Below are 12,852 nucleotides of genomic sequence, written 5' to 3' on the forward strand. Positions count from 1 at the left end.
TAATTTCCTTCTGAACATGATGCACTGAGGATGAAGTGAGCCCTCTCCAGATCAAATCAAACTGTAAACTATCCCGAGTACTCTGGGAACTAAGATTTTAGCAGCGTCTTAACTAAATTTTAAACATAAATCTTAACAAAGATGCAGAAACAGATCAGGATGAGAGACAAAGTGGCACTACTCTTGCTTTGATAGTCCCTCTGCCATACAGCTCTTCAAATGCTTGTCTGTCACGTCCTGTTTATCACTGATCCGTTAGGCTAGATGCATTTAACTCCTTGAGTATTTCTGTGTAAGTCTTACAAGTCCAATCCTCCAACATTGTCAGTATTTCTCTGGTTTGAAATACTTACAGTACTTCTTACTTCATTTTGGTATGTTGTCTTACCCTCTTTCTTTCTTTCTCCCCTTTTTCAATGCTTTATTAGTTGGCAAATCCGAACACAGTTCTGCAGAGGGATATGCCTGCCCTGAAATGCTTAGGCTCAGGCCTCCCAAACTAGTAGCAACAGAGGAGAGGATGCCATGTCTTGCTATGTTCTGCTGCTTTTGTGAGGCCCAAACCCTGGAGCAAAGCCCCATCCACCTGGCATGGTGCCCATACCATAACCATCCCCATGCCTCTCACTCTTCAGCAGGAGCCCTTTTCAAGCCGAGATGATACAGCAAAAGGCTGTTTTGCTCATGCTGAGAAATGGAATTGAGGTGCAGGCAGCTTTTGCCTGACTGCTGTAGTTGAGCAAACTCTACCCATCTACCTGCAGTAGAGTGATACCTAAATACCGTGCAGGCCAAAACTGTCCTGCCCTGCCCCAGGGGGACAGCACGCACAAACACAGTTTCCTTTGGCCAGAGGTAGGTGAAAAAAACTTGTTCCTTTTGCAAAAACAGACCAAAAGTTGCATGCACTGTGAGGGAGGAGGTGGCCAGGCCAAATTCCTTCACCCCAGCGTGGCCTCGACCTGTGCTCGCCTTCATGCCATCACCTGACAAGTGCCCGCTACCTCTCTCGGCCTGCCCCAGCAGCTCAGTTGTGGGGGATGGCCCTGGTGCCATCCTAACGAGACGAACCTGGGGCCTGCCCTACGCTGGGGACGGGACGGGACCCCGCATCTCCGCCAGGCTGGAGCGTCTTCAGGCCTCATGGTGTCGAGTCCTGCTCGGCCTGAGGCAGGGGTGCGGTAGCGACAGGGCATAAGCAAGCCGGCTGGCCAAAGAGGGCCTCTGCCCACCCGTGGCGAAGGACGCGAGTGGTCACCCCGCCCATGTCCCAGCCGGGACGCGCAGAACGGGCTACGGCAGCGCCGTTGTCGCGTAAAAGCCGCTCCGCGGAGGGACGCCAGGGGGTGCTGGCAGCCGCCAGCTCCTGCGGAGGAAGTTTGACCCTAGGCAGTTCCCGTTCACCGTCTGCGGGTTTGAGGCGTCGTGACCCTCGGCGGCCGCCGTCGGTTCCTGCCATCGGACGAGTGGTGGTGACGCGGAATTGTCGAGCGGGACTGCCGCCACCATGAGCCGAAGCTACAATGATGAGCTGCAGTACCTGGACAAGATCGACAAGAACTGCTGGCGGATCAAGAAGGGCTTCGTGCCGAATATGCATGTGCGTGCTGGGGTGGCTGAGCTCAACCAGGAGCCCCGTGGGTGAGGGGTGGTCCATCCGACGGCGTGGGGGGCGGCCCATCTGACGGGGGTAGAGGGTGGCCCGGCGAGGTCACCAGACCTGGTGCCGGCCGCCCTGACAGGTTTCCCCGCAGGTGGAGGGTGTTTTCTACGTGAACGACGCCTTGGAGAAGCTGATGTTCGAGGAGCTGCGCAATGCCTGCCGTGGTGGAGGTGCGTCTAGTGGAGGGGAGTGGGTTGGGGGCCATCTGACCCAGGGAGTGTTCCCACACGCTCCTTGACGTGGCCTCGAGATTCTCACTGAGCGCCCAGGTTCACACCACCCTGTCTGTGGGCCCTGAAGGGGCCAGGTCGGAGCAGGAGCATTTGCAGCAAGCCCAGGACACGACCCAGCTGGTAGGCGTGGAGAGGCAGTGAACAGCGAAACTCATGGTTTTCTGCCCTGCCAGCCACTGTGAGCTGGTGACCATGCACGGGGCTGCTGCCTGCAGCTCTATCATGTCCTCTGCCCAAATCAGAGGCTACTTGCTGGCTACTTGCCAGCAGCCTTTTGTGCTCCAGAGCACTCCCAGAATACCTGCTCTCAGAGTTCAGTAGGGGGTTGTAGGTCAGGTGTGTCTGTTCTGTGCAACACTGGACCACAGGGCTGGATCCAGATCTGACAGCTGGACTGGTGATAACATGCTTCTGCTGTTACCATAGATTGCTCTGCATTGGTATTAACACAGTGGAAGAAGGACTTCAACCTAATAACTTATTTAATGAAACTAGATCATGCATAATGGTAGGCACTTTATACTAAGAATACCTGTTGGTGGCTGATTTCTGAGTTGCCAGTGTTTTGAGGAACCTCTTCAGAAAGTGGTTCATTGTGATTGCTATAGTAAATTATCAGATTAATGACTTTTATTTCTCCTTGCTTTTTCAGGTGCAGGTGGCTTTTTGCCTGCTATGAAACAGATTGGGAATGTGGCTGCATTACCTGGCATTGTGCATGTGAGTAACTGCCCTGAAAATTTACTCTTCTTCTGTTCCTGTTTGCCAGGGATTATTGCCTTACAAATGGGAGCTCTGTCATTAGAAGGCGTATGGACCAATATTCTTCCCAAGAAAGTCTGTGTTAGGAGCCTGTTTTTTGATAAAGGAGTGCTTGCAAGGATAGGTTATAAAACTAAGTTGTCAGAAAGGGAAGTACCCACTGACATAATTGACTGCCTTTCTACTTGAAGCTTTTGTAGCATTGCTTTCTGCTGTTTCTGCTTAAACCACCTTTCCTCTGTGGCTCATACAGTCTGTTTTGTTTTGATTTGCCTCTGCTGACCTGTAGTGCTTGGGGAAGTGAGAAGAGCACAGGAAGATATATTGCTGTCTGCATTCATGTTGTTGCCCTAATGCTGGTAGTGAGCCTTCCTGTGCAGTCAAACTCCTATCCCTCGCCCCATGCACTTTTGGAAGCAAAGCATCAGATATGATGATATGGGAGGAAAATAGCAGGCTGGGTCACATTTCAAGAAGTGATAAGTATGATGTGGACATAATCTTTTTCTTGTTCAATATGGTATATATTAAGTGACAAATAATGGATTTTTTTGTGTGTTTTGTTTCTGTTGGTGAACTTGGCAAAAGTTTTGGATTTCTATCTGTAATTAAAGCATTGCGTCGTGCTGTTAAAACGCCTCAGTGGTCAACCAAAGGGGTGTAAGCTAGACTGGTAACAACCATCTGAAATGGGAATTTTGGCTGTTAGTTCATAGGAGAGATATTGTGATCATCTGTCTATTCAAATCTTCACTTTTTTATTTCCAAACCAAGAGATTTCTTGGTGATGGGGAGAGGAGGCAGAAGAAGAACATAATTCCACTGCCAAGTATTGTTCTTTTTAATGTATGGTGACAGTTTAACACATACTGAAAAGTTCCAGTTTCTAACAGCTTTCTGAGCGTTTGGGGCTTTTATTTTTGTTGTCTGCTTAAACACATTGTGGAGTGCTGTCCTAATCTAAACTTGTCAGGCTAGATACACTTTGGACTTGTGGAGCTGGGCAGAAGCGTGCTCTTAGATTCTTTAAGTTAGAAGTAATAAGAAGAGGATCAATCAAAAGAGTTCTTGTATAAATTAAAGTGACACCGCTCCTATCTTGTCCTGTCCTCTCAGGATCTCATTCTAGAAGGATGACTTCTTTCTGCCTGCAGGGTGCAATCTTTGGTCAAGATTTGATGACGCAGCTATGAAGAGAAAATGCTGACTAGTTTATGATTCCATTCCATAGCACTGAACTCTTCCCTTCTTACAGTATTTAAATGTTCTTACAGTATTTAAATGTTGCAGGTGTCTCTAGATGGAACTTGGTAAAGACAAACATCTTCACTCTTAAGCCTCTGCTTTATGCTACTTGTGAGTTATTACCTTCATGCGTGGACTTTTGAATCCAAGAAAAACTTAGGTTAGAATTCAGTTTGAGATCATATTCCTACATTTAGGTGTTCTCAGCTTCTGATCTAGTCAGTGGAACCAAGAAGGCTTCTCAGCTGACTAGCCACTAGGTGCTTGCTTCAGGGTGAGATGTGTTCTCTGCTTTCTTTGACTATCTGTCCTGTAGCTGTACCTGAATTCTATTTACTCCATCTATGTCTCTTTAATACATTTGTTTGCCACAAGACAGAGTATAACTGAGGTGACCCTGTGCAACATAGAGTCATAGAGTTTTGTAAACTTTTAACATTTCTTTCATTCTCTTTCAGAGATCAATAGGTCTTCCAGATGTCCATTCTGGCTATGGGTTTGCCATTGGCAACATGGCTGCCTTTGATATGAATGATCCTGAAGCAGTGGTTTCACCAGGTAAGGAAGACTGATATACCCAGCACTGAGAAATACCTGGAATGGCATAAAAATATTTTCTGAAGTGGCAGATCCTTATAGTACTTTATATGTAAGACCCAAAAGGAAAGGAAAAAAAAAAAAAAAAAGAAAAAAATAAACATGAGAATTGTATGAAGTTAAAAGGTGCTTAATTTATGCACTCAAAATCTTTATGGAGCAGGTGGTTAAACTGAAAACATCTAAACAATAGTGAGAATTGCCCTTGTGGTTTTGGCTTGGGCTTATAATACCCTGCCAGTTTTGAAGGGAGAGCACAAGACTTTGAACTTTGTTTTCACCAGGTTGATAAAGAACTGTTGCTTTCCTTTGAACAATGTTTGAAAACATGTTTTCTATGCTTTATTAAAAATACCACCTTAAAATGTGTGTGTCTTTTTAATGAACACTTGTGTCTTTATTTACTGGTGGTCTGGAGATGCTATTGTGGTTTTCATGACACATGATATTCACGTTTTGGGTTTCCTTCAGGCAGATTGACTCAAATGCAATATCTCTTAGTCTGGTATCCCCACTCTGACACTAATTAATACCAGAACCTTTGCTAGTAAATAAATTTCACATTAGACCTTGCCCTGCAGTATTTATTTTTATTTAATACCTAAAAGCTAAGCTAAACACTAAGCACTGAAGTTTAATATTCCCTGAAAGTATTTATCACTTAATCATTATCACTAATTACCATTTATTCAAGTGAAGATTCAAAAAGGACTTTCTTTCTGAAACATCTTGGATCAGGTAGCCATGCTAATACCTGTCACTTTTCTTCTGAAGAGTAAGAACATCCTCTCTGCTTTCTGTGGACAGTATGCTTTATAATTACATCTACTTCTCTTTGTCTACTTGCTGGAGCAATTTTGTAAACACAGAGCTCTGTAGGCAATTGTACAGCTATGCCCTGCACATCATAGGCTCAAGACTGAAAAACTGTTGCTTTTTCAAGAGCTTTCAAGTTTTTCTCTGCAAGACCACGTTTTTTGGCTGTCTTGCAATCCAAGGCTTCGTGTAAATCTACTAAAATGAAGTTTAATACACTTCTGTCTTGTGTCAGAAAGAAGGTGTAAGTTCACAGCAGTACTCTCTGTCACCAGTAGCACATGCTTTCTGTATTAACCCCAAGGCTTTTTCTCCACGTCTAGGTGGTGTCGGATTTGACATCAACTGCGGTGTCCGCTTGCTACGTACAAATTTGGATGAAAGTGACGTGCAGCCTGTGAAGGAGCAGCTTGCCCAGGCTATGTTTGACCACATTCCTGTTGGTGTCGGCTCCAAAGGTGTCATCCCCATGAATGCCAAGTAAGAGAATGACTTTTTGTGCACATCACTAGAGAGGGCATCTCTGGATGTTTATTTTGATGACAGAATCATCAGTGTCTTGTGTCAGAAAGAAGGTGTAAGTTCACAGCGATACTCTCTGTCAGCAAAGACACTTTTAAGAAAGGAAAAATGATTCCAAACTGCTTTGCGTTCTTCCTGTGTGTGTGCTTCACCAGGAGAACTGTTACAGTCATCAGTGCACAAAGTCAGCTATTTAAAACCCTGAAATAACCAAAAATTCGTGGAAGGTTCTTGTTTCTTCTGACAGAAAACCTCCTTGAATGTAAAGGTATTTTTTTGAAAGGGATGGGAGAGAAAATACATTTTCCACACTATGATAAGGAAAAAGTAATGACCTATCGAAATTGAACATATTTGTAGAGATTCATTTTCATGTTGTATTAAGAAGCTGGACTTGTTAGGGGAGTTGAGGGTTGATCATAAAATCACATAATGGTTTAGGTTGGATGGTTTCTCTTGGTCATCTTGTTAAATTCCTTGCAGGAAGGAGGGCTAAGTCTGAAGGTAGGTCTAACATAAAAGTTACATCAGCAGCTCATGGCCACATCCAGTGGTGGTTTAAGTATATCCAAGGATAACCATCTTATGTAGGTGTTTGATAATTGCAGGGATTTGGAAGAGGCACTAGAGATGGGTGTGGACTGGTCTCTCCGGGAAGGCTATGCCTGGGCAGAGGACAAGGAACACTGTGAGGAATATGGAAGAATGCTGCAGGCTGACCCCAACAAGGTCTCCTCAAGAGCAAAGAAGAGGGGCCTGCCTCAGGTAAGGCTATGTTTCAGGAGTGCTGTGATTGTTCCAAGAGTTCCGTTTGCCCGTATTCCCACAGCTGTCTCCAAGGCTGCTTTGCGAGCATTGTGTGATCGCTACGTTGTGATTGGCAGCTGGGAACCCTGGGAGCAGGAAATCATTACGCCGAGATCCAGGTTGTGGATGACATTTACAACGAGTATGCAGCCAGGAAGATGGGCATCGACCACAAGGGGCAGGTGTGCGTGATGATCCACAGTGGCAGCAGAGGTCTGGGCCACCAGGTTGCCACAGGTACGATCTGACTGGTGTACAGACCTGGAGTGAAGCAAACTCCTCAGCTTGGTCTTCTTGTTGGCAGTAAACTGCAGCACCAAATAGCATTTCTTAGGGTGTCATTGCTGAGCTTATTCTGAGTTCCCTTGACAAGGCTTGCCTTGAATTTTGTCTGCTCCAATCTTGCAGCAATGATAACTTTAAAACCATTGGGTTAATTGTCTTGATTTTTGTATTGATCTTGATGTTATTCAGCTGCATGATGATAGCATAAGAGATGGCAGACTTATGCTAGACCATGGGAAATTCCAATTAGGTACTAGAATTGTCATGTATTTTTAACCATTGAAGTGGTCAAATGCTGGAACACGTTTTTTTGAGAGGTTGTAGAGCCAGCATCCTTGGAGATACTCAAAACCTAACTGAACAAGACCCTGAGCAACCTCATTGCTGCTTTGAGCAAGTGATAGAATTACACAACTTCCAGAAGTCCCTTCCAAACTAAATACTATTCTGTGATCAGAGAATATGGTGACGTTCACTGAATCCTCTGGTGGCAGACCTGTCTTTATATGTACTTGCTTAGGACAGTGAGTCCATAATCTCTGTTGTAACAGAGGCAGACATTCCTGTAGCAGAAAAAGAAGAGACTACATTTTTGGTTCCCAAAAAAGATTTTACATCTGCTTTTACTGTTTTGAACCCAAGTGAAGTGCTGGCATTATTAGAATTTAGCACTAGATTGAACTGCCTTTGTCTAAGTGGTAAATACTTTTGAGTCTTTCAGAATACCTGAGGTTCTTAACTTTTCCTTCTGAAGATAGTCATAGGGAATGCTCTTAGCCAACAACTGATGCTCTTCTGCCACTTACTCGCTTTTGCATTTGAGAAGAAGCCATAGGTTTCACCATTCAGTTGATAGATGCCTTCAGTTTTAGGACATAAATTGTAGTCCTGCATGGTAATCTCACACATTGAAACAAGAAGAAGAACTCACTTAGACTTGCATTTATTTCCCAGATGCTTTGGTGGCTATGGAAAAAGCTATGAAACGGGACAAGATCATAGTGAATGATCGCCAGCTGGCCTGTGCCAGGATTGCCTCTGCAGAGGGACAGGATTACTTGAAGGGAATGGCAGCAGCAGGAAACTACGCATGGGTCAACCGCTCTTCTATGACTTTCCTAACGAGACAGGTATGAGTGGAGTTGTCTCTGCTGATACTTTGGCACACCTCTGCTTTATGCCAGACAGATGGAACACAGAATAGCTGCACTACTTAATGTAGTTCTCATTTTTGTGCTGCTTAAACTTGGTTTTCTGGAGAGATTTACCCAAAGCTGCAGCCATGCCAATCCATCTAAAACCTCTCAGCATCGCTGGATTTTAGAAAATGCCTTGAACTGGAAGAAGAGGATACAAAGAAAATTGTTCTTAAGCTGCTGAAGCCATCTTTTGAGAGTTGCAAGAATTTGGCTGGCTAATATCTGATTGAATTCCATCATTAAAACTGCCAATGAGCCAATAAACAATCTAGGTTGTCCAGTTCTGTGACACTCAGCACTGTGGTTTGTATTGAGTTCTGTTGTGGCTGAAGTAGACTGAAATTTCTTACCTGCCACACCAAGTGTTTAGGTCACTGGCTTATCAGTCAGAAACACTTTCAGGTAGATTAATTGCTTTTGATTCCTAAAAAGATTGTAAATCTTCCACAGGTTCACAGCAGTTATCATCTTGTATTTCAAGTGCTGGTTTGCTTTCTTTTTAGGCCTTTGCCAAAGTCTTCAACACAACCCCAGATGACCTTGATATGCATGTTATCTATGATGTGTCTCACAACATTGCCAAAGTGGAGCAGCATGTAGTGGATGGAAAGGAGCGCACTCTGCTGGTGCACAGAAAGGGATCAACCAGGGCCTTCCCTCCACACCATCCTCTTATTGCTGTTGATTATCAAGTAAGTTTAGCTGTGGGAAAGGGAAATCAGAAGATAATTCTGGATTAATTGGGCAGTTTTAGGGTCTCTGACAGACAGACAAATGCTGTGAGTTCTTTTTTTCAGCTAACAGAACTAGAAACCTAGTGGGATGGTGATACTCTGACTTTTTGTGTGTTCAGTGTGGGACACTGAGCTCCTTCTGCTCCACACCCACAGAGGTTCTAAGATAACAAGAGGAGGTAAATGTTTCATACTTAGGGCAGGCATCAGTGTTTGCTTTGTCTGTCTGTGTTGAAAACAAGTCTTTTGATCTGCTGGTCCTCATATTTCAGTGCAGTTAGTTCTCCAGAATTCTGGATACCAGGCATGTGAGGCAAGGAGGCATTGCTCTGAGGGAATGGGAATGTGACATCGTTTTCTGGAGACGTGGTTCCCCTCAGACTTTTATTAAGAATGAGTTCTTCAGGCTTTTTCTTGGTGAATTAATGCTTGTTTGCATCCACAGCTGACTGGACAGCCTGTTTTGATCGGCGGGACTATGGGCACCTGTAGTTATGTTCTTACTGGCACAGAGCAAGGCATGACTGAGACCTTTGGAACTACCTGCCATGGAGCTGTAAGTAGAAAGTCGTTTCAGGAAGGGATTTTAATGGGACTGTCATCCAGAGAAAGTTGTTCAAAGGTGTCCAGTATATGATTCATCTGTTGGTTATACAAGTAGAGAGTAGCCTTGCCACAGTAATCCAAGTCCAGGGTGACTGCAGGCTGAAGTCCTCTCTGTCCCTTACTGAATAGTTTTAACTATTGCAGAAGACTGAGGGAAGACTCTTTTATACAAGGTGAAGGTTAGGATGAAGATGTGGAGAATGAGCTCCTTTTACCAAATTTTGCTATCTTTGAGCTAATAAGAAGGCTTAACTATGCTGAGACTCTCCATCAGTAGTTAGAAGATGTTACTTACAGTGTGAGACAAGAATGATTGAGGAGGATAAATAGCTTCCAGTAAAACTCTTGAGTCCTGAATACTGACAGGTGGTTTGGGTAAAAAGAAATTTGCAGACTTGCATGTTATACACATGGAACTTTCCCAGCCATCATACCATAGCAGATTTTGCAGAAGCCCATCACCTAAAGTCTAAATTAATTTCCTGTTTTCTGGCTTGCTTTAGTTTGTGCCCTTAGCCGTTCTGTCATTGCTTATAATGTAGTAATGTTTTTCTTTAATATGAAAAAGTTCTGGTTTTCCAAACAGCTACAAAAATGAGAACTGACAAAACTTCTGTCTAGGGTCGTGCGCTGTCTCGAGCCAAATCTCGACGCAACTTGGACTTTCAGGATGTGCTGGACAAGCTGGCTGACATGGGCATTGCCATCCGTGTTGCTTCTCCCAAACTGGTCATGGAAGAAGTGAGTTGGCTACTTCATTATCTGAGAGGCAAAAGGAGGTCTTGCTTGGTTGAATGACCTTCCCTGACTTGATTTTTTGCAGTGCTGGGTGATCACTAGTGCTGTGAACATGCAGCCTGTGCAATTCACAATGGTGCTACCCAATTTTTTTGAAAATAATGTGAAGTCTTCCCAGTCCCTAAAATCTTGCTGAAAGGGGACATGTGTTTGACAGGTTTTGGGGAGTGTATTTCTTTTTCTGCTTCTGCCTAGTGATACAGATCAACCCTGGAAAGTCTTTGTGTGAACATGACAAAAGTAGTTATGTTTTTGAATTCTCTTCTTAAGTGATGCTTTCCCAGCTTTAAACTCATTTTGCAGTGTAGATTATTAGCAGTGTATGAGAGATCCACCTCTTTTAAGATGAATTCCTATATTTGCTCAAGAAGAGAACTCTAAATGGCTAGAAAACTTTAAATATTATGATTTCTAGTTCCTCTGTGTTAACACAATAATACGTCTTTTCTATTCTCAACCTCCCTCATAGAAAAGGGTGTTAATCATTTGGAACTATGCTGTTGTGGGTGTTGGTGTTGTACAAACATGTTGATCCCGTTAAAGTCTCTATTCAAGAGCAGCTTCCTTATCAGAATGCTAGAGGGGGAACCTCTAGAGTTCAACCCTATGGAGCAGTGAAGATAAATCTTAAAGGCAGTCTCCAGGGAGGAAGTTGGAGTGACTTCCTGCCAGACAGTAAGGCTTGTGTTCTCACATACTGGTGGGCTATAGGGAAAACTGAACCAAAATAGCTAGTATTTTATCTGAAATACAGTGAAAGTTTATTTGGGAAGCTAAGTGTCTCATAGATTTCTTAGATACATAAGTTGGCTAGATTCTCAATATATTCACCTACTTCTGCACCCTCAATTTATATGATTCTATTTTTTGCAAAGAGAAGAGGGGATATCAAAAGCCTACATCTAACATCCTATGCCTTTGGATTGTTTATAGTTTTGTTGTTGGTTTGTTTTTTTTTTCCTCTCTTCCCCCTCCAGGCACCAGAGTCTTACAAGAATGTGACAGATGTAGTTAACACCTGCCATGCAGCTGGCATCAGCAAGAAAGCCATTAAACTGAGACCTATTGCTGTTATAAAAGGCTAGGAACTGACAAGGCAGAAGAAACACACCAACATCTTCAGGCCTTACACAGAACTGACTAGAACCATCATCTTCCCATACCTCTTGGACTCTGTAGAATGCTCAGATATCCCATCCTTGTTCTGGAAACAGAGCAGCTGAGGAAACCCCTGTTTTCAACACCTCATAGGCATAATTAATGCCCTGCCACTCCTTGTTGTATGGTGTTATTTTCTTGTGAGGAAAGGGCAAAGAAATACATAAGTCTTGGTTTTTACATGCAGTCAGATAATTCTGCAGGTAGGACTTGAGACTTGCTGAGTTGTCACTCATTGCTGTGCTGCAAGACCACTCCATCAGCAAAGATGGTGTATGAACCAGACCTGCTGTCTCCACACCTGAGTGCCTGGAGCTCTTTCTGCATATAGAAGTACTCTGATAGGCAGGGTATAGTGCTTCTGGGCAGGGAGAGGTTGTTCTGTTTGCAGATACCTTTATGCATAGTCTATAATGTTGCATGTTTTTTTGGCAATCAGGTAAGAAATCTGGAGTTGGGAGTGGTCTCCTGCTTGGGGTGCGAGGGACTAGCTAGGCTTGAGGCACAGTCCTCCCCTCTTCCTCCATCCTCTCCCATTTAACGCACCACCTGGTATACTTGGCTCAGTACAAGTAGGTGTTCTACAGCCTTGTGGAAATGCTAGTGAGACTCAGCATGTTGCCTTGAGAGGTTTTGTTTGCCCAATAAAAGTTATGACTTAATTTAAAGATGTGCTAATCCAACATTTTGCAAAGTCCTAAGCATATTAAGGTTGGATTGGATAACACCTGCTCACTGTCCTGCAGCTCTGATTTAAGCAGGTCCAATTGCAGGGTCGGACCCAGTATGATGGTGACTTCTGATGTTTCTTTTACATACTTTAACCAAGAGTGGAGGAGAAGCTGCCCATCCCCACTGGATTATTTGGGGGATTACAAATAAAATGGGAAGATGGCCACTGCACTGTGTCATGTTTATTCTGCAGATAAGATGTCTGATGTCCCACCTTTAAGTATGTACATGAGCTTGAAAACCATCACATTTTGTGACTTCAGATGATGGATCTTGCAAGGAAGTGTGCAGATGGCAGAATTACTTGTAGGGTGCCAGAAAGGGACAAGACAACGCTGTTGCCTCAGCTTGGTTATGACAAAGAGTGTGATAGCTCAAATTTGTCTTTCTGAGGACTTGCTGGGTTCACCTCACCGGCTAGGAGTTGAAGCTTGCCTGCAAGCCTGTATTGCAGACACAAGAGGGCAGCGGGAGGAAAAGAAAACCTCAAAGCAAAGAGTGGAGCCCTGCCAGGGACTCACGTAAAAGGAGCAGGTAGTGATTGATGGACTCCAGTGCCTTCTGATGAAACAGCCCTTTAAGTTTAGGATCTTAGCTGAAACCTGTTGATCTCAGGAGGGGTAATGGCGTTTTACTGTGATAATTTCTTTGTGCTTTTTGATTTCTAAAGTTCAAATACTGTATTTGCTGCACGT

The 12,852-nt window shown here is 43.9% G+C and overlaps 1 protein-coding gene across 1 annotated transcript; it reads left to right on the top strand.

Annotated features, from left to right (window-relative positions):
- Nucleotides 1–1,507: 1,507 nt before the first annotated feature.
- RTCB (RNA 2',3'-cyclic phosphate and 5'-OH ligase) lies at nucleotides 1,508–12,337 on the top strand. The gene is made up of 12 exons (XM_054386720.1): nucleotides 1,508–1,600; nucleotides 1,755–1,833; nucleotides 2,549–2,616; nucleotides 4,362–4,461; nucleotides 5,640–5,796; nucleotides 6,447–6,603; nucleotides 6,723–6,882; nucleotides 7,885–8,060; nucleotides 8,633–8,821; nucleotides 9,309–9,419; nucleotides 10,091–10,210; nucleotides 11,245–12,337. Exons 1-12 carry the CDS (start codon nucleotides 1,508–1,510, stop codon nucleotides 11,350–11,352), a joined length of 1,518 nt encoding a protein of 505 aa, XP_054242695.1. The 3' UTR covers nucleotides 11,353–12,337.
- Nucleotides 12,338–12,852: the final 515 nt, after the last annotated feature.

The sequence above is a fragment of the Indicator indicator genome, chromosome 14, assembly GCF_027791375.1.
Source record: "Indicator indicator isolate 239-I01 chromosome 14, UM_Iind_1.1, whole genome shotgun sequence".
Lineage (NCBI taxonomy): Eukaryota > Metazoa > Chordata > Aves > Piciformes > Indicatoridae > Indicator > Indicator indicator.

Coding starts and splice junctions, on each gene's coding strand:
- RTCB (XM_054386720.1), top strand. CDS start 1,508: ATGAGCCGAAGCTACAATGATGAGCTGCAGTACCTGGACAAGATCGAC. Junction 2,617..4,361: donor CATTACCTGGCATTGTGCAT/GTGAGTAACTGC, acceptor ATTCTCTTTCAG/AGATCAATAGGTCTTCCAGA. Junction 4,462..5,639: donor TGAAGCAGTGGTTTCACCAG/GTAAGGAAGACT, acceptor CTCCACGTCTAG/GTGGTGTCGGATTTGACATC.